At 38.7% G+C, this 20442-nt stretch overlaps 1 protein-coding gene across 2 annotated transcripts; it reads right to left on the minus strand.

The window, feature by feature from the left end:
• Nucleotides 1-92: 92 nt before the first annotated feature.
• si:ch73-100l22.3 lies at nucleotides 93-20187 on the minus strand. Of its 2 annotated transcripts, none has more exons than XM_038284699.1 (10): nucleotides 19723-20187; nucleotides 19373-19498; nucleotides 10894-13264; nucleotides 9212-9348; nucleotides 6167-6265; nucleotides 5636-5752; nucleotides 3681-3782; nucleotides 3462-3578; nucleotides 2138-2220; nucleotides 93-1246 (listed from the first exon to the last, which is right to left on the minus strand). In XM_038284699.1, the coding sequence occupies exons 1-10, from the start codon at nucleotides 19858-19860 to the stop codon at nucleotides 949-951; spliced, it is 3588 nt and encodes a 1195-aa protein (XP_038140627.1). In that variant the 5' UTR covers nucleotides 19861-20187; the 3' UTR covers nucleotides 93-948. The 2 variants fall into 2 exon arrangements, with proteins under 2 accessions (XP_038140627.1, XP_038140629.1); XM_038284701.1 differs by having other exon boundaries at nucleotides 1102-1239.
• Between the last annotated feature and the right edge of the window lie 255 nt (nucleotides 20188-20442).

Here is a 20442-nt window from a genome sequence, read left to right on the forward strand (position 1 = left end):
CCAAATAAATCAACAGCACGAGGGAAGCAGCGCCCCCTGCTGCTGGGAGTGTGAAAATGTCCCTTGTTTCAGAAATCTCACAGCAAAAAGCGTAGTAAGAACCATATTTATTAACCACACACAAATAAATAACATACTTTAGAAAACAAGGATGTAAAATTGTAAAAGTTTACACATATTGTTAAAAATCTGTAACAAATGGTACAAAATCTTAAGGCTACAGGTTGATATGTGAAGGTTCTGAGAGCAAAACTATGCTTAAACTATGAAAAATACAACACATCAAATGGTCAAAATGTGTCAATTATAATTTAAAATTAAATTTGTAATTCTAAAAATATGAAATGATTTCATGGTCCTATACTACAGTATAGAACCAAATGACAAAATCAATCATCTTTATCCAAAAAAGGCAGCGGGGGTGGAAAAACAATCAACATGCTGAAAAACCATACAGATAAAGTCTGTTAACTAAGATAGCGGGATATATTTTTAAACAATTGCACTGAAGCAACGGAACCATGAAGAAAAGGTGAAAAACACATTTACATCAACTTTAATATCAATATATCACTTTTACATGTAAAATATCTTATAAAAAATATATACTATACATTTACTGTCCCATTTATCTTATTGTAATATTTCTAATATGACAACTGGCACACCCTCCACATATTACCTGACTTTTATTGATGGCATATGACAACCTTTCTTTGTTTAGGACCAGTGCACTCAATGACTCTAAAATAGTAAAACTCAATTTTAGCAAAATGAGGTCCCTGAAGATGAGTGGATTCAGTTGAGATAAGAAAAAAATTCCCAATAAGTGTCCAATCGAGCCATAAATTAGGAGGCAAACTGTAAAAGTAGTAGATCTTCTTAACAGGTTGCATTTATTATTTTTGAACAGATGAAATGAAAAATAATTTTACTGGAACAGCATCTCTATATCTGTGCCTCCAGGGGGACGGTCAGCAACGACATCCATTTAGAGTTCTCATCTAAAGTGTTTGTTGTATACCATTCATTCAGTTGGCTATGGGCATCGTTAGAGGAGCTCTCACTGGGGCCAATTAGGAAAGTGTCATCGAGGTCTAGATGAGTAAACGCTTTTGGGAACTCTCTGTTGATTTGCTTTAAACTGTCCTTGTTTTGTGTCCAGTGGTTTTTTTTGGTGGTGGATCCAGACTTTTGGCCGGTCTGCACCGCCCTCCTGTGACATTCTGCAGCCTTATCCTGAATCCTCGTAAGAGAAAAGACGATTTTAGGAGCTGAACATGTTTATCACTGAAGCCACAGACACACTGAAGTCCTTATAACACAAAGATTCTACATGCAGTGCCAGAATTTTTCCATCCGTTTCAAATATTCATCTTTCAATTTGACTACATTTATTCAGTGGGAGAAAAGAGCCCATTTTATAAAGTCAGTGCAAAATCAGTGGTAGCACAAATATTTAAATTTTTTGTCTATACTAGTTCTTTTATGGCAGAACTTTGTCTTCTCTAGTTACATTTTACAAGAGTAAAACTACAAAACAACAAGTCTTTACACAACTCTACGTTGATTTAGGTACGTTTTGGATCATTTTCTGCAATAAGACACGATTGCAACCTGGTTTCTGGTAGAGTACACCAGCTTTGTGATTCAATGTCCTAATTTTAAGGTTTCCTTGGGCAATGGACTTTTATCAAGGTTCATGAGATAGCGGAAAAGAAACAGGCCTACAAAATCATAGATCATTCACTTCATCTGTTTAATAGCTTATCCTGTCAAATCAATCTAGTTTTTTTTTAATGATGATGATGGGAGGACAAAATAAGAGCTTTCTGGCACATCCACACAGCATATTGACATGTAGATGGCATCTAAAGGTTGCAATGGAAACTTTTTGTCAGAAAAAAACGTGTATGCAACCAGATTAAACTACTTTTAAAAAAAAAAATCACATAACAAGACTAGGCCCTTTTACAGTTAAGTTTATATCCACTGAAAAAATGTAATTAAATCTTAGAAAGAAATCCATTCTGATTATACGCCTGCAAGAAACGACAGGTGTATTTTGAGGCTTTCTTTTTTCACACGTCTATAAAATACATCTTAGACTGATGGCACTGATGGAGTGAAAACTCACATCCTTTCTCTCTTCCTCTCCAGGGATTTCTGTGTGGCCGCTGACAGAGAGCACTTTCCTCGGGGATAACCTGCAGGTCCTTTCTAAAAGTGAACAAACACATACAGATACAGGCATTAACAGATAAAGGATCGTTCAGGACATAACCAATTCATTCTAATCCTGGAGGTGTTTAGTGGGGAGATAAACCATGTTTGGTTAAACATAGGACTTCATTAAGCTTTTGTTACCTTGTTCAACAGGTCTGACACACTTCTGCTGCCTCCCTTTACTTATGACCCTTCCACATCTTTGCAGAAAAGATGCTGTAAGTACATTAGCAATGCTGAAATGTTCTGTTAGGGTTTCTTTACAACAACCTCTATCTACAGGACTTCCAATTTGTTTAAAGAACCATCTGTTATTTCCATGATTTTTCATGAAATTCAATGCTTGTGCAGACTTTTAAAAATAATGTAGGATGTTAAAACATCAGATCTGTACCTCTAATGTGAATAATGCCAGCGTTCAGCACCTTGGCTAAAGTACGTTCAAAATCTAAGGAATCAGCTTTATTGTCCAAGAGTATGATCACAAACAAGTTGGTTAGAAATGCTCAACACATACAGACATTCAATTTAAATATATAAACTACAAAGAAAAGCTAAGTGGAGATCTGAAATTGACCACATAATCCTGCATAATACATGTATCTCTAAGCAGAACACAAAATATTTACGGTAATCTGCTGTTTAAATGCAAGTCATCCAATTAATCGATTATTAAAATAATTGTCAACTGATTTAGTAATTGATTAATCATTAATTGGAGTATAGAGAATCTTCCATTATCAGACAGAGCAATTCTGTCAAAACAGTGGTTATACTAAATTATACAAATTTTCTATTCAAGATGGAAAACCTTTTGTCCATCAAATGCTCTATCCAGAACTCCTCAATGGACAGTTTTCACTTCAGCTGGTTTAAATTCTGTAGATTCTTCTTTAAGGAACATTTTTGCCATCTGATTATTAAACCATTAATATAAAAAGTAATCAACATATTAATCAATTTGTAAAATAATTGATAGTTGCAGCCCTAGTTGGTTTTATTAAAAAATCAAATCGATAAAAATCAAGTCCTGGTATAAAACAACACGGATTTAAACTCTGTGACCTTTTTTCTTTTGGTAAACTAACAGAATATCCAAGCCATAATACACTTTCATTCCATGCTAGTTTTATTATTGACCCAGATGGTGCAGAGTCACCTGTTGTGCAGCTGCACCTCATTCTCCCACCCCAGGATTTACTGCACACTGAGAAGTCAGTCTGTGGGGAGATTACCTGCCGTCTGAGCTGCTTCTCCCTGGCCAGCTCTCTGTCCCAGCTGATCAGCTGCATCTGCTCTCTGGCTGACAGACTGAAGAATATGTCGTAAACCTCGTAACGGGCGGCCCGCAGCTGGAGGGCAGAAACAATTAAAAGGCAGACGATGGTTTTAATGATCGCCCCATAATGGTGCTAGTTAACAGATGTCTTTACGGCATGCGTTTGTGTTCACACCTGCAGAGAGACTCTCTCCTGCAGTAATAATTCTTGCCTACTACAGTGCTCTCCTCTGGCAGTGACCTGCTGCTGGAGGGTCTGCAGGAACTGCTGCATGTCCTACAAACACACAGAGACACATATATATATATATATATATATATATATATATATATATATATATATATATATACACATATATACATATATATATATATATATACACATATATACATATATATATATATATATACACATATATACACATATATATATATATATATATATACACATATATACATATATATATATACACATATATACATATATATATATACACATATATACATATATATATATACACATATATACATATATATATATACACATATATACATATATATACATATATATATATATATATATATATATATATACACATATATACATATATATATATATATATATATATATATACACATATATACATATATATATATATATATATATATATATATATATATATATATATATATATATATACATATACATATAAATATACACACACACATACATATATAATGACAATCAAAAATATTCACACAGCCGGACCTTTCTCTATTGTTTTTCTTCTTAGAACCAAAACCTCTGATGTGTTTCCTTTTGGTTTTAAAGCGATAAGGTCAAAACAGGATAGTTGATGATAGTTAACTAGTAGAACAATAACAACATTTTCCCAGTGAATATGAAACTGCAAATGAAAGTCTTTGCAAATACCTTTAGAATCTGCCAACTTTACCAAACAGCACCATGAAGACCAAGGATTCGAGCATGCAGGCCAAAATGGAAGACGTGGAGAAGTTTACAGAGAGATTAGGTCATAAAATGACACCCCCCAGAGCTCTGTTCAGTCCATCATTTTGAAAGAATAGTACAGATTAAGGTATCAACACCTAAACCCACATAAACCAAAAGGCAGAGCAAAGAGAGCAATAGTCAGAGAAGCAGTCACTCGGCCAATGGCAGCTGGAGGAGCTGCAGAGATTCAAAACTCAGGTCTGGGAAACTGTTGAAAAGATTTCTGCTCTGTTCATTATGGGAGAGAGCAGAAAGTACCCGCTGAAGGAGAACCAGAAGAATTTTCATTATTATTAGGTTAATAATAATCATGCGGAGTAATGTCACATGTTTTAAGGATTATTCTTTACTCTTCCAGATATGGTTGTGAGTTTATGTTTACCCTGTATGATCTGAACTTGTGTTTTTTAAAATGTTTATGGTTTTTTTTGTTGAGTTTTTACAGCACTAGTGGCTTTATTTTTATGGACAGTAGGCTGACAGGAAAGGGGGTATGACAGAGGGGGAGAGACCTGCGGGAAAGGACCACAGGCCGGATTCAAAGGACTAAGGCCTCCATACATGGGTCTTGTCCGCTAACCACTGCGCCACCAAAGCACGCCCCTTTAAAATGTTATGTTATTACTTTGTTGTTGTTGACAAAATATATATCTCCAATCTTTTCTATAAAAATCTATGCAATAACTCTTGGTCATTAGTAATAATCAATTATTTATTCTGTTAATAATTTGACTTTTCTAATTATTTTACGACTTGCGTCTTTAGTGGTTAAATGGTTGTATTTCTGTTTTCAGCATCTATAAAGTCTTTTGATTTAATCATGACTGGATCAAAATGAATCTAATAATAATGCTTGCTAGATTGATTGATTGAAAAACAAGAAGGTGCCCTGGTCAAATGAGACCAAACTTAACAGTCCCACCTAAAAATGTAAAACTCTCTAAAAAAGATGCACTAAAGTTTCTGTATGTGCACTGATAAAATGTGAAAACAATAAGGATGCGATTACTCCTCACACTTTTGACGAGAAATATACTTTTGAATATGTTGTAATTCCTAATATGTTATTGACAAACAAAGATGATGCAGATGACAGATGCTGCTGTATCACCCACCCTGACAGTTCGGACCAGCTGCATCACCCTCTCTGTCCTCAGCAGCCTCCGAGTTAGAAAACCCTTCACGGTTGCAGCCAGCAGGGGGCGGCAGCGCTGCAAGAGCGGGCTTGGATGCTGATGAAGGGAGAGAGAGAAAAGGGGGCAGATAATGATGAGCAGAGGGGAAGACAGAGGAGAATGCTAATTCCATCAATGACAACCAATTAATTTCCTCCTCAGCATCTCAAGGTCCTTTTGTTGGCATCTGTTCGGAGCGTCGGAGCAAGTAGACTCCTGGCTCATCATTAGAACGGAGAATAATAAACACAATAATGTAGGCAGCTGATGTGCTGTCACTCACTTGTTGATTCAAGAGCCGCGGCTTTGAGGGGTCATGTTTGTTAAACAAATGAAGTCTAACTGGAGCTCTGGCTGCTGAATATATCAGCACAACAGCACCTGATTGATGCTGATTAGGTTCAAAATATATAGATGCTGATCAGAAGAGATAAAAGGTGGAGCAGGACGAGATACCTCCTATGTTAATACCTGAGACAGGTTGGAGAAGGTCATTGTGTCCCCAAACCGAGAGCCTGATGTGGAGCAGGGAGACGCGTCCTGCAGGAGACGGTAAGATGCTGCCAACACCTGAGACGGACAGACGGAGAGAGCAAATATGAGGATGGTGGTGTGTGTGCAGGCACAGGTGTGTATGTCTGCCAGAAGACAAGAGTGGAAAATATTGAATTGGAAAGGACAGCAAATGAGGCAGGAGGAAAAAATTAATTGAGGGTAGAGAATAAGACAGAAGGGGAGCGGCGGGGCTCAGAGGGAAGAAGGATGAGACGCGGACGGAGGAGACCAGAGCCATCCAAGAAATTAATACAAACAGACAGTAAGAACAATGTTGGAGGTGGTGTAGTATAAAAACAAAGACAGGGAGAGAATAAAAAGGAGAAGCAATCATTAGTGGTGGTACTCAGTGGGACGATCTGGCACTTCACCACAGACGCTCATGAATTAAACAAATTATCGTCTTCTTTTCTGTGTCAATTCCCTGGATCCCCCTCCACCCTCTGCCGGAGAGTCCAGCCAGCTCACTCTCATCGCATCGCGGGCGACGGAGGGGAGCCAGAGAGAAGTCTCCTTATCAAGCAGCTTATGTTAATTATATTGTTGTTAAGGATACATAAATTAAACAGAGCCCATAATTAACAGGGCGAGGATGCCGGCCAAGTACAAATATACAGACACGGCCTACAGAACCGGGAACAGGCTGCCAGAGAACGGCGAGCGTCCTTGAAGCCTTGCATGGTCACACACACACACATTATGACCTGCTATTCTTACGAGGACTTTACGTCGACTTCTATTTAATTCTACAGCCTAACCTTCACCCTAATCCTAAACTCAATCCTTAGTCCAAAGCCTAACCCCCTACCGAAGAAGAGGACATCTGTGAGTCCCATAAAATAGCATATTCCTTATTTGCCTTACTGTCCTCACAAGGTGCAAAATACATCACCACATTCATACCTCTCCCCCATACACACACAAACACACCGACAGGCAAACCTGTCTTTTAAGGATGTAATGAAACATTTATGATAGAATCCCCCTTTTCTCCAGACTGGGGGAGAGTCTGAAGGTCTCCTGTAATGAGCAGACGTCTGCAGTCTGGCCACGACCCAGGAGCTCACTAACAGGGAGGTTGATAACTTGTGTGTAAATGTTTGTGTGCTCCTAGTTTTAGGAGAAATATTAGAAGCAAGCGTTATTATTCTTCAGAAAAAAAGTCAGAAATGTATAAAAGGCTTTGTTTCTTTCCAGAAGACAAAGTGATGATGAGCCAGGCGTTGATTTATAATTCCTGAGAGGTGACTTTGGGTTAGGCGAGAACCCTGGGCAGGGTGAATTATTGGTGCGGTTCTGGCATTACGCTGCACAGAATCTGTACAGCAATAGGTGATGCAACCCAATGCAAGAGGAAAACCAATAGGAGGACGCTGTGCTGCTGCTACAACACCGGACCTCAGATAAATGTTTTACTGTTGCAGAAACATTCGTTCACAGCCTCGGAAGAGAAGAGTTTAAAAAAAAACCAACAAGATTGTAATCTTTTCAACCTAATCATGTATCCATCTATTTACCCATCCTTTCATTGTAAGGTATACATAGAAGAGGGAAGGCAATATGAATTTAAACTAACTCTTCTCACTAGTCACTAAGGATGTCCCGATGCAACTATTTTAATTCTGATACAATGCTAATATTTCAGGTTACAGTATCAGCACAAATCATACATACTTTTATTACTCAAAAATCAACTTTTCAAATATTAACTTTACCTGTATTCGTTAATTACATGTTCAGTAAGCTTTGCTCAATGAGAATCTGGTGGGCATTACCATTAAACTGAAAGTGGGTCTTCAAACTCATCCTTTTCATTCTTCATATCCAGTTACATATAACAGAAGAGCAGCCTGGTTTCAATAGGAACATAAAACTCTACTTATTCTCTAATAAAATAGTTTTTATTGCAATCAGCAGCTGGATTAAAGGCAAATAGAGTTTTGAAACTCTTTGCAGGCTTAAAAAGGTTCTGTTCTAACAAAAGATTTGTGTGATTCTCTACCTCAAAATGAATTTGGTTTTACATTTCTTCGCCTCCTGTACGACAGGGGTTGAACTGTGAGAAGTGAATCCACTCTGTGTCTTCTCTAACTAATGGCCTCCTGTTTATGACCTGTTTGACAGTATAGGTTTCCCATTGGACTGTTTAAAATCTTCCTCGCCTCTGCTTGTCCTCTCATGAATCATGCTCATAAAAGGGCTGCAATATTAAAGCAATCAAAACTTGAAAATTTGACTTCTTAGGGCACATGATTTGATCACTATGTTAGCTCATAAAGAAATGAAAAAAGCTGATTTAAATGTAACTTCTTTCCACACGGAAAGTCTGCACATCCCACAATATTTATATGGTTGGTTTTTTTGTTGTTGTTGTCTTTAAAGGAAAAAGAGGTGAATGACCTGCTTTGTTTTTACTCATAAAACATTGCAGGATTCTCACACAACTTACATGACTTGACGTTGAAAGCACATATTTTATTTTAGGTCCAACAAATGAAAGAAGAATTTTTAAATACAGGATTAGACACCAGAAAGGCCAGACCCTTTTTTTTTGTTTTTTTTTTCAGTTGTTCAGGCAAAAACCTGTAATCTTACTAAGGATGAGCTGATTAAAAACAAATCCTGGCCGATAACGATATCTGATTTTAATATAGCGGGTGTGGCAAACAACTGATACTTATAGATTATATAATATCTTTCCAGTTGGACTCCATTAAAAACCAAACAAAGTGGTGTCATTGCTGCTCTGCTTCAATTAAACCGTCACAATCTTGAGCCACACCACAATCATTGTCACATGACCAAACAGATACCATTCCACTCTCCTCCCACTCCTGCAACAAAAACAAGGACTACATGGAAATAAACAGTGGTTGTTCACACTGAAATTCTTAAAAATGACAGAAACCTGCAAATATTAATCTTTAAATCATACCCACAATAAATCAATCAATGTCTCACCTGTAGAAATTCTTCCTGCTGCTTCCTGTGCTCCTCTTGCAGGGCTCTGACTTGAGCAGCATGGATCCGTTTCAGCTGTTCTTGCTTATATATCAGTTGCTGCTTCTTCTGAAGGCCTTCAGACCGTTGCACCGCAGCTGAACATAAGCACAAACAGGTAAGGAGAAAAAAGAAAAAATTATCCGATGCAACTGGGGACTAACTGGCAATAATCAGTGAAGGCATAAATGATCTCACCAACAAGAACCACAAGAGTGTTGTCACTGAGACGGAGCGAAGACAAACCAATTAGCTAAATGAAAATCCCAGCACAACTGTGAGCAGCTCTTTGAAAGGGAACTGCATTTTCAATGAACTGTCTAACACACCTGCTGTTCATTCAGGCTGCATAAAAGCAATAAAGAGTCATACCTTCAGTGGATAACGGGAAGGCTGAACAGATCAGGGCTTAAACTTAACCAGATGAAAGTGCGCATTCAGCGTCTGCTCTTGATAATGCAAGCGTAGAAGAAATGTGCTGTTTACCTGTGCAAAGAAAGAAACAACGAAAGAAAAATGTCTGAGGACTTCAGTGTTGAGGAAGAGCATGAGTTCTTTGCCGAGCTGAATGCGCACTTTCATCTGGTTTGGTCTGCCGCGGTTTCCGTAGGCTCGTGAACTTGCAGGCGCGCGCTTTTAGGAAATCCTATACACCACTGTTTATGCTCTAAAAACATTCTAAATGACTTCGTTTCGAGTAAATTCTGGATGCTACCCACTCAGGACACTTGGAATACATTGGACGAGCAGTATGGAGGAATACTGACACGTTTTTTGTGGACTTTTATGGACCTTTCTGCCTCGGGCGCCATAGACCTTCATTATTTGAATGTCAGCAGACAGCAAGAAGCCTCCCAGATCTCCAGATGCATTTGAGATATCAAAAAAGTACTCCAGAGTGTTGTTCAGCATGGGGGTGTGTAGAAAATGAAGGCTAATCATGTTTTGGGTGTACTATTCCTTTAAGCTTCAACCTGTTTGTGTAGAAAAAGAACAAGGAGACTGCCATTTCTGTAGTGCTAGCTACAGGAACTGTGTTGATTGTAAATACATATGAACTAAATCAATTTCAAATATCAACTCAGATCATTTTCTTTGTTTTATAAAAAGATCGTACACTTCACCTTTGCTGTTGACATGTTCTACAGCTAAACATCTATAGTCATTTTTGTAATGGTTGCATCATGTCGTATGGGTTTGTCCATGTGCCTATCATTTGTTCATTTCTCTTCGACTTGTCATTGGACAACAGATGAATGTTACCCTTTGAGGCTAAATCTGGGATATTTCCTTAAACATAATGTGATGTATCCAAGAAAAAGCGTTTTAATTAACTATTGACAACTTGCAGTAGAAGTGTTGGAAACTACTGCTCTGAATGCTTTTTTTTCTAACTTCTTTGCTTAAAATGAAATCAAAATCATCCAAAATTGGCAATCGGGCTTCAAAATAAAATTTGAAATTGGAAACAAAATTCTGACTGGTGCATCGCTATTTCTTATCCTACGGAACTTTAACCTAATTTTCATCAGCTAATCCTAATTCATCTAATTTCTATTTCTCACTTTCGGCTTCTATGTTCTGCTATTCCAAAAGTCTAAAACCTGCATGGCTCTGATGGTCCCTCTCCACTGTGTGCTTACCTTTTGGAGTGCTGCAGTCGGCTAGATCCGTGCTTCCATTCTTCTCCTGGCTCCCCTCGGTCACATGCATGAGAAGTCTCCGTTTGACCTTAGATAACCCCGCCTGATCCTCACACCCGCTCTCCAGACTGTGACTACCCTGTGAGCAGCTAATGGACCCTGATCCTTCCTGGAACCAAAGGGGTGATGGTGTGTCCACATCATAGGATCGATTGAGAGATGGTGAGGGGACAGGGCCCTCGGATTCAGATGTTATATTTCCCTTTCTTTCCTGAAGATAGGGACCCCGACAGGAAATGTCACAAGCAGGAAAGTTAAGAGAAGTAGCATTTCGAAAAATACTGGGTACTCTCATCTGCTGTGCTATAGATAGTCTACTTGTGGAAGGTAGCTGCTCCTTTCTGCGGATGCCCTGCTGTGGATAACTATTGCTTCCTCCTTCTGGATGTTTGCATTGTTTAAGGATTTCAGACGTTTTCTGTGAACCTCTGGGGGAAACATCGTCTCTGCTAAAAGTCCTTGGTTCAGGTCTCGCATTAATATCAATGTTCTTAAACTGAATGAATGATTGTCTTTGCTTTAGCTCATCGACTTCATCGTCTTCTCCATCAGCAGCCCCCTGTGTGTCCTCCAAACAGCCGGTGGATTTATCTGGACCATCTTTTTCAATTTGGCTTAAGTCCTTGCTGCTTACAGAGTTCTCCTCCGTGCTGCTGTCATGTCGGCTCTGATTGTCAAAGTTCTCTTTCACCGTGGACTCCAAATCTGAGATCAGCACCTTCAGGCTGCACAGGTTGGACTCCAGTTGATTGATTTGCAGGGAGTTTTTAGTAAAAACGCTTGTGGCATCTTCAAAATCCATTTGATTCACAGCAGAGGAAGCCGCTGTCAGGCTGCGCTGATCCAGCTTAAGGTCCTCGACTCTGATTTGACTAAAGTCAGAACTGGAATCCAATTTGGGTTCTGTCAATCCTGCAGGGTCGACTGTTTTACTTTTGAAGAAAACAGGACTCAGACAGAAGCGTGGGGCTGGAACAGAGTGGAATTTCCCAACTCCTCCATCAAAAGATGAGAGACAGGGAGTCTCAGTGAAAGTTAACCCTGACCCAGGCTGCTGTTGGATAGAAACGCTGATCTTTTTAGGTGTCATTAGGACCTCTGGAGAACGGTTACGCTTATTGTTCAAGGAGATTTCTTCTTCAAAGCTTAAACGTTCCACTTTTTTCCCATTTTCTGCTATATTTGGGGCTTCCGGATTGGCTTCCCAGGATTTATTTTGTGACTCGGACGGGATGAAAGCATCTCTCTTCAAATTAGTTTTCTTCCCCTCTACAATCTCATTGCCCTTGTGATGTAACTCCTCATTCTCCTTATCAGAGAGGCTTGGCTCCTCCATCTGAACTCTTTGCTGCTCCTGGTGGGTTTTTGAGGTTTTGGTTTGGTTCCTCAGCATCCGCTGGCACCGCAAGTACTCCTGAGACTTCTTTAGCAAGGACTGGAGGCTTAGAGGACGAATCTCATCAGATTGATTTAGGTCCATGACATGGATCTGATTTTTGACAGTTTCTTCTTTGCTGGGGGCTTTGTGAACGCTGATTTCGTCTGTCAGATTTAATGGCTGCTGTAAATCTGGATTGTCTGACAGAGAGAGGGAGTCGTCATCTCTTTGTGAGGTGTTAATCTTGACAGGGTCTAGATTGGCCATAAAAGGGTCGTAGATCTCTTCCTTCCGACTGTGTGGATGACTGAGTCCAGGTTCTTCAGCTCTCAAAGAGTCACATCTCACTGATCCATTGTAAAAAGACATGCTACAGACATTTTCTGCTCCCGTTGCATCACTGCATAAGAAAGATCCCAGTCCAGCTCTCTCCAATTCCTCTCCATCTATTGGAGGATGGCTGATAATATCAGGCATCTTGGCAATTGTATTTGTGGAGCTGTAAAGGAAAAACCCGCCTGTGTTGTCCATTTCTTTAACAGTCCTGAAGTCAGTTTTACAAGATGTGGTGGTGTCACTGTCCTTTTTCTCACAAGTCACATAACCTGAAGACAGTGACTGGTGGCCTGCATTAGAGGAACATGGTTGTGATCGTGGTGGGCTGCCCAGTTGGTCAGCAAGGTATTCATCGTAGTTAATTTGCTGAGGTGACACATTTGAAGGAAAAAAGGCACAGTGCGCTGTGGAGGTCTTTGGAGGGATAAAGATGCTATGCTTTAACTTCCTGACTGGTGTGGGTGAAAGACTATCCCTGGTTGCATTAGAAACATCACTGCAGGACCAAGAGAACCTGCCGGGGTTATGGGAGAATGAAGATTCGTCTTTAATCTCCGCTTCTTGGAGGAATGCCTGCAGTGTCGGCACGTTTCTCAGCTGCACAGAGAAGAGAAAAAAAAAATACAGTAACAATGTAAAAATAATAGAACCACCGACTAGAGTTGGTGACCAGGTGATCTCTGGTTTTGTACAGGTTTAATCTGTCAATACAGTCTTGAGGCAATGCTGATTTCTCTTAAAGTTGTAGGAAAATGGCTCTTCCAACCGTTGCATTTCCGAATTTTCACGAGTGGTGCCCGACTTTACACAAGTGAATAAAGTGAACATGATTGGTCGTTTATCAAGGGGGCTGGATTGTTGCGGTGGAAGATTCGCAAGCAAGTTTGGTTGTGGCCGGTTTGTCGGAAGCATCTTGCTAACCAGTTAGCAACTTAGTCCTAGTAGGTTCCCAATGGGAAATTACATTGGGACCAAGTAGCACTAAACTGGTGACTTAGAAACGACACTGTCAAGGAACGCTATGGACAGAGGAAACATGCAAGAGGAGGAGAGTTTTGTGTCAGAGGTCATGGATGAGTCGCCTCCGTCAAACATTTTTTATTTAGAGGAGGAAAGCGGGGAGGAAGTTGTAATGGAAGAGGACTCCAGGGCAGTGAAAGCTTCGATTGTTGTAGAAGGCTTATGGCTGCACATGTTTGAGCCCTTGCCTCACAGTGCTGCCTGGTCTGTTAGCTCTACACCTGCCTAAGACACAGACGTCCATCCCCGTGAACACTGGGACATAACTCAATGGTAAAGTAAATGATTCTTATTTCTACTGGTGCATATATTAGCTCCAACATATGAATAAAAAAAAATAGATTGACAGATGACCATTGATATATGATTGGCCCAATGATTGGCCCAATTTAGGTGTACAAGCTAACTAAACGGCCTGCATAAGATGACGAAAAAACAACAACACAGATTTTAAGACAGGATTTTTTTTTTTTTTATAGAAATGTTCTAACTTTTGGAACAATATCGTCTGATAAAGAGTACATTTATATACATGTTTGTAGCAGTAAGACAAGCCTTCTTGTTATCTGCAGGAAGTCCTCTCACTGTTTCTAGAATAAATTAGGGTTGATACAATTAATCAGATTAATCATAATTGATCGATTATTGAAATAATCATCAACTAATTAATTAATCGTTAACTGGAGGATAGAGATTCTAAAACCTGCCGTTAGCTGACAGAGCAACAACAATTATATAAAAATTGCACAAATATATACATTTTGCATTTAAAATAAAGAAACGTTTACGTCTGTCAATATGCTCTATCCAGAACTCCTCAAGTGGAAACCTTTTAGTTTCACCTGGTTTAGTTTAATAAAAAGTGTTCTTTAAGGAACCTTTTGCTATCCGATTATTAACGGATTAATCGAAAAAATAATCAACAGATTAATCAATTTGCAAAATAATCATTGGTTGGAGCAAAATAATAAATACCACTGCTGCCTTTTAAATTCTCTCTTACACCTTTAAGGCTCCCTTGGTTTATGACTCAAAGATCATAGGGAACAGACAGAAGAGTGTGGAGATCATTTCTTAAAAAAATAAATGAATTTAAAAAATCAATAGAACTACTATTTTATGTGCGGCAAACTAAGACATTCCTTCTCAATGCTATTATAGCAGACACTTAAAAAAAACATGCATGCTTCAGCATTAAAATATAAATCTCTTCCCTGTCTAGTAGAAATAAATTCTAGGAAAAAAAAATTAAAAAATATCAACCAGGGATTTTGTGGTGTAAATTTAAGCCAGTTCATGTTGCATTTATCTAACTGGATGCAGTCACTAATTTTTCTTTCTCAGATACCTACAAGGAATCCTCTGCGGTGCTCCTGCTAATTTTCTTGATGTATCTCCCCCGTAGGACACCTGATTTAAACATCTACTGGCGCTTTTTAACTTTATTAAGCTACTGCTGCAAATCTTTAGCAACTCCTGAACTCTCTAAACAGCTTAAATCTATGTGTTATTATCCAACGGTTGTGAACTATTGCTGTATGTTGGTAATGCTAATGTGGTTGAACTAAAAGGAAACTCTGTGTTGTTCTCTTCTCTTAAGTTCTCAATGTCCTTAAAAATCGTAATAGTACTTTAAACGTTATTTTAAAATACATTTTTGGATACTAAAATTATATATGAGTAAAAAAACAACACATAATGGTCTTGGATAAGCTTGCCCTAATGCTGCATTTTTGCTGTATAACAGTTTATTTTAGGATTATTATTAATCAGCTGTTATCCAACTTTATATCTACTTTCTTTATAACTAGGGGTGTCCCAATTCAAAATTAATATCGAATATTGGTCCGATACTAGCCAAAAAGCTAATATTGGATTATACTGGCTGCCAGGCTTTTAGCAATCAATGTGTACAACCAAACATTTTATGGCCTTCAATAAAAAAAATGAAAAATTGTAAGCTCTGTTTTTCCCCTGGAAACTTCACTTAATTGTTCAAGATTTAACAAGCAGCAGAAGCCGGCGTAGGAAAATTTGTATTTTTGCTCAACCAATCAGAGAAGCTGATCTAGGAGCTGACAGGGAGACGGATCATAGGATTGTAATCTTGCAGGCGGGGGGGAAGCACAGGGCCGCGAGTATGAGGTGCCCCCAGGGACATAAATCAGAATTAACTTGCATATACACATATTAAATTACACTCTTCCATATAATATACTGAAAACCTCACACAAACACTAGTAAAAAGCTCTCACATAAACTAGTAAAAACATTGACCTCTTATATAATCTACTCAAAAGCTCTCATACAAAGTAGTGAGAACTGTTCATATAAACTGGTGAAAAGCTTTACCTTTCATACACACTACTAGAAAGCTTTCATATACACTATTAGAACGCTCTCATATACACTATTAGAAAGCTCTCATATACACTACTAGAATGCTCTCATATACACTATTAGAACGCTCTCATATACACTATTAGAAAGCTCTCATATACACTATTAGAACGCTCTCATATACACTATTAGAACGCTCTCATATACACTATTAGAAAGCTCTCATATACACTATTAGAACGCTCTCATATACACTATTAGAAAGCTCTCATATACACTATTAGAAAGCTCTCATATACACTATTAGAACGCTCTTATATACACTATTAGAAAGCTCTCATATACACTATTAGAAAGCTCTTATACACTATTAGAACGCTCTCATATACACTATTAGAAAGCTCTCATATACACTATTAGAAAGCTCTCATATACACTATTAGAACGCTCTCATATACACTATTAGAACGCTCTCATACACACTATTAGAAAGCTAAAATATATGGTCCCCCTCCTTTAATTTAGGCAAACATTGCTCAAATATCACCGAATCCAGATGGTTTGTTGTTGATGAAGAGAGGAATAAACACAGTTTAAGATTTGCAGCTAAATTAATTTGTTTCTATATTATGGAACTGCTATCAGGCACTTCCCATCATCTTATATCAGTAATAAAAAATTATAAATACAAATTTGGTATTTGGTGACTTGACTTTTATTTCTGTCAGGCTGAAGTGAAAAAACTTGGAAAGAGACGGATTCTCTTGGCGTTTAAAATAACAACACAAAACAGCATAAGAAAACCGCATTTATTTTTTTTATTTTACAATTTTGTAAACAACAGCGGCTGATTAAACTAAATGTCTCACCTTGTATAATTTTACGACTTTTTATTTAACCAAGAAATGATCCGAAAGGCCTGGGAAATGATCAGATCCGCTTATGTGGCTGCAATGCGCGGCGCGCTCCCGACACAGGTGGAACAGATTTTCACATGGGAACAGAATTTCGCACAACACCGGAAAAGGATCTCTGTTGAAGCAAAAACATAAAAAATAAAGTCGAGTAATGCCCATGCTTCTGTGAGTTGTTTAGCGGATAGCTGAGCATGAATCAATAATTTTATTTGATACAATTTCGGCCGGAGATAGCACAAAATGTACGGAGCTAGCCAGAATGACCTCCGTTTAAAACAACTTCCGGTGTAATGACGGTCCTTCCTGTTTCACTGAAACACCTTCCGTTTCAACTGAAACACCTTCCGTTTCAACTGAAATCCGCTAATAGCTTTTCAGTAGTGTGTATGAGAGCTTTCTAGTAGCGTGTATGAGAGCTTTCTAATAGTGTATATGAGAGCGTTCTAATAGTGTTTATGAGAGCGTTCTAATAGTGTATATGAGAACATTCTAATAGTGTTTATGAGAGCGTTCTAATAGTGTATATGAGAGCATTCTAATAGTGTTTATGAGAGCGTTCTAATAGTGTATATGAGAGCATTCTAGTAGTGTATATGAGAGAGTTCTAATAGTGTATATGAGAGCGTTCTAATGGTGTATATGAGAGCGTTCTAATAGTGTTTATGAGAGCGTTCTAATAGTCTTTATGAGAGCGTTCTAATAGTGTATATGAGAGTGTTCTAATAGTGTTTATGAGAGCGTTCTAATAGTGTATATGAGAGCATTCTAATAGTGTTTATGAGAGCGTTCTAATAGTGTATATGAGAGCGTTCTAATAGTGTTTATGAGAGCGTTCTAATAGTGTATATGAGAGCGTTCTAGTAGTGTATATGAGAGCGTTCTAATAGTGTTTATGAGAGCATTCTAATAGTGTATATGAGAGCGTTCTAATAGTGTATATGAGAGCGTTCTAATAGTGTATATGAGAGCGTTCTAGTAGTGTATATGAGAGCTTTTTAATAGTGTATATGAAAGCTTTCTAGTAGTGTGTATGAAAGGTAAAGCTTGTCACCAGTTTATATGAACAGTTCTCACTACTTTGTATGAGAGCTTTTGAGTAGATTATATAAGAGGTCAATGTTTTCACTAGTTTATGTGAGAGCTTTTTACTATTGTGTGAGGTTTTCAGTATATTATATGGAAGAGTGTAATTTAATATGTGTATATGCAAGTTAATTCTGATTTATGTCCCTGGGGGCACCTCATACGCGAGTGTCCAAGCTACTGTCACCGGGTCGGGTTTGGTCGCTCTGTCCCCAGCCCCGGAGCTCACGGCTTGGTTCTGCTGCACTGTAGTCGACCAAAATCCTGGATGATTTTTGAAATTCTCCCCAGGCCGAACCCGACCCGGTGATGGTATGCTTCCCCCTGCGTCACCGGGTCTGGTTCAGTCACTCTGACCCGGCCGCTGGGGTTCTCGGTCAAGTCCAAGCAGCGGCCCCAGCAGCAGCCCCCCCCCCACCCCGAAAAAATCTGGTCACCATAGCTGTGAACGTAGCATAACAGTGGCTAGCTTCCAGCCGTGGCATCCTGCATGAGCATTGGTGGGTCGATTTATTCATCTGCCAGGGTACGCGCACAGGGGAGGGACAAGCACACGACCATGATTGACGTGTCATGGAACCAATCGTGTACACTTTTGTGATTGGTTGGGGTTATTCATTGATTTCTCACTGTAGCGGGGACCATTTATTTTAGTTTCACCTCAAGATCTTCCATTTCACTGCTTGCTAAGTGGCTGTGGGGAGATCTTTAAGCCACATGGTAAAAATGCATTATAAAAGATCTCCTACTGCACCTTTAAATCAATAAAGTTTGATTACTTCTTTGATTACTTCTTTTGAGTTTTCATCATGTTACACACTTACATTTGTCTGGCCACTGAAATGTGCCAAATAAAACAATTTGCATTGCCTTATCTATATGGGACACACAATGACCCTCATTTGTTTAGAAATTTTAAGTGCCAACCAACTTCTCTCTTCTCTCAATACATTCTCCTCTCATATGCACCTCGACTTTCACAAATCATATATAAAAAAACAACAACTTTAATTTTAACCTTAGTTTGCATTGAATAGATGTAGATTTTAGAGCTATTATACAAGGCGTTTCCTTAAACGTGTTGTCCTTTGATCCAGGTCAAAACATGCATATTGTTTTGATCTTGGTATAATTTTCAGGTATGCCCTTTTCCTTTTTATATTGGGCTAATCTTGTAATCAATCAATTTTCTGTTGGACCTTTACATATTTCAAGGAACAGGGAGCCCACTTTAATAGGCAAAATTATTTGCATTAAAATATGAATTTAATAAAGAAGTTCAAAGTAGAACCCTAGAATAGAGAATGGTATTGGTAGTAACCTTATCAGCAGGTACTCTCCTTACCTGAACACTGTCCAGAAGAGTTTGCACATGGGCCATTCTGAGCTCATCATTCAGCTTTTTGTTGACTGTAGCTTTCTGTACTTCATCTCTTTGTCGCCTCACCTCTTCTCTCTGTTTTCCTGAGAGCTATTATCAGCAAGAAACACACACTGGTTAACTTGAACAAAACAGGAATGGAAACCAATAGTCCAGACAACTTCATTATTGATAAGAAAACCTTTTAACCAAGCAGCAGGCTTCACATCTGAATAAGTTATCAAATGATAACTATTTTTAATGTTCGTATAAATAAACAGTAATTTAAAAACCCATATTATAAATCCCAAATTGTCTAAAAACTAGCATTATACCAGTGGAGGAAGGATGGGTCGCCCATAGAAGCGAATCAGAGATGATGCTGATGAATGTCTGCGGTGTTCCTCCACTTCTTCCTCATTTTTCTTCAGTTTAGAGAGACAAAGCTGCACGAACTCTGTATAGTTCTCCATCAAGTTGCATAAAGAGACAGTAGCAGGGTATTTACAGAGCTAAAATACTTTACTTTATAAAGTTTGCTAACGCTAGCTTACATTGGTTAGCATCAGCTAGCTAACTCTCGTCCGGTTGATTCGTTTAAGAACCGACTATTCAGCTAAAAAAGACTAACATTCAGCAAATACACATGGATTGGTAAAGGTTTTTTTGACAAAAGGATGAAGTCCAGTGAGCAACGACTCGAAAAGTCTCCATGGTGAAGCACCAATGTTTACATTTTAACCGCCTCTCCTCCAGCAGCAGCAGGCGGCGACAGTTGGGCTGCCCTACTGGGCCGGTCAGAAAACCCGGAGCGGACTATGTATCAGGGGAACACCCAGGGTACCAGGCAACAAAACTAAACTGACAACCAGGGCCGTCACTAGGTCTGAGAGACATGGGTGGCTTAGCCCCTAGGTAAGATATTGCGCGCGCAAAGCGCGCGCCGAAATTTTTTCAGTGCACTTTCTAAGGCGCTGTCTATAAATTCATTATTTTAAGAGCAACATACCTGGGAAACACTTCCCTCACTAATGCTACTTCACCAACTAAACTAC

This window comes from Cyprinodon tularosa, unplaced genomic scaffold, assembly GCF_016077235.1.
Source record: "Cyprinodon tularosa strain WSP-4 unplaced genomic scaffold, ASM1607723v1 ctg201, whole genome shotgun sequence".
Lineage (NCBI taxonomy): Eukaryota > Metazoa > Chordata > Actinopteri > Cyprinodontiformes > Cyprinodontidae > Cyprinodon > Cyprinodon tularosa.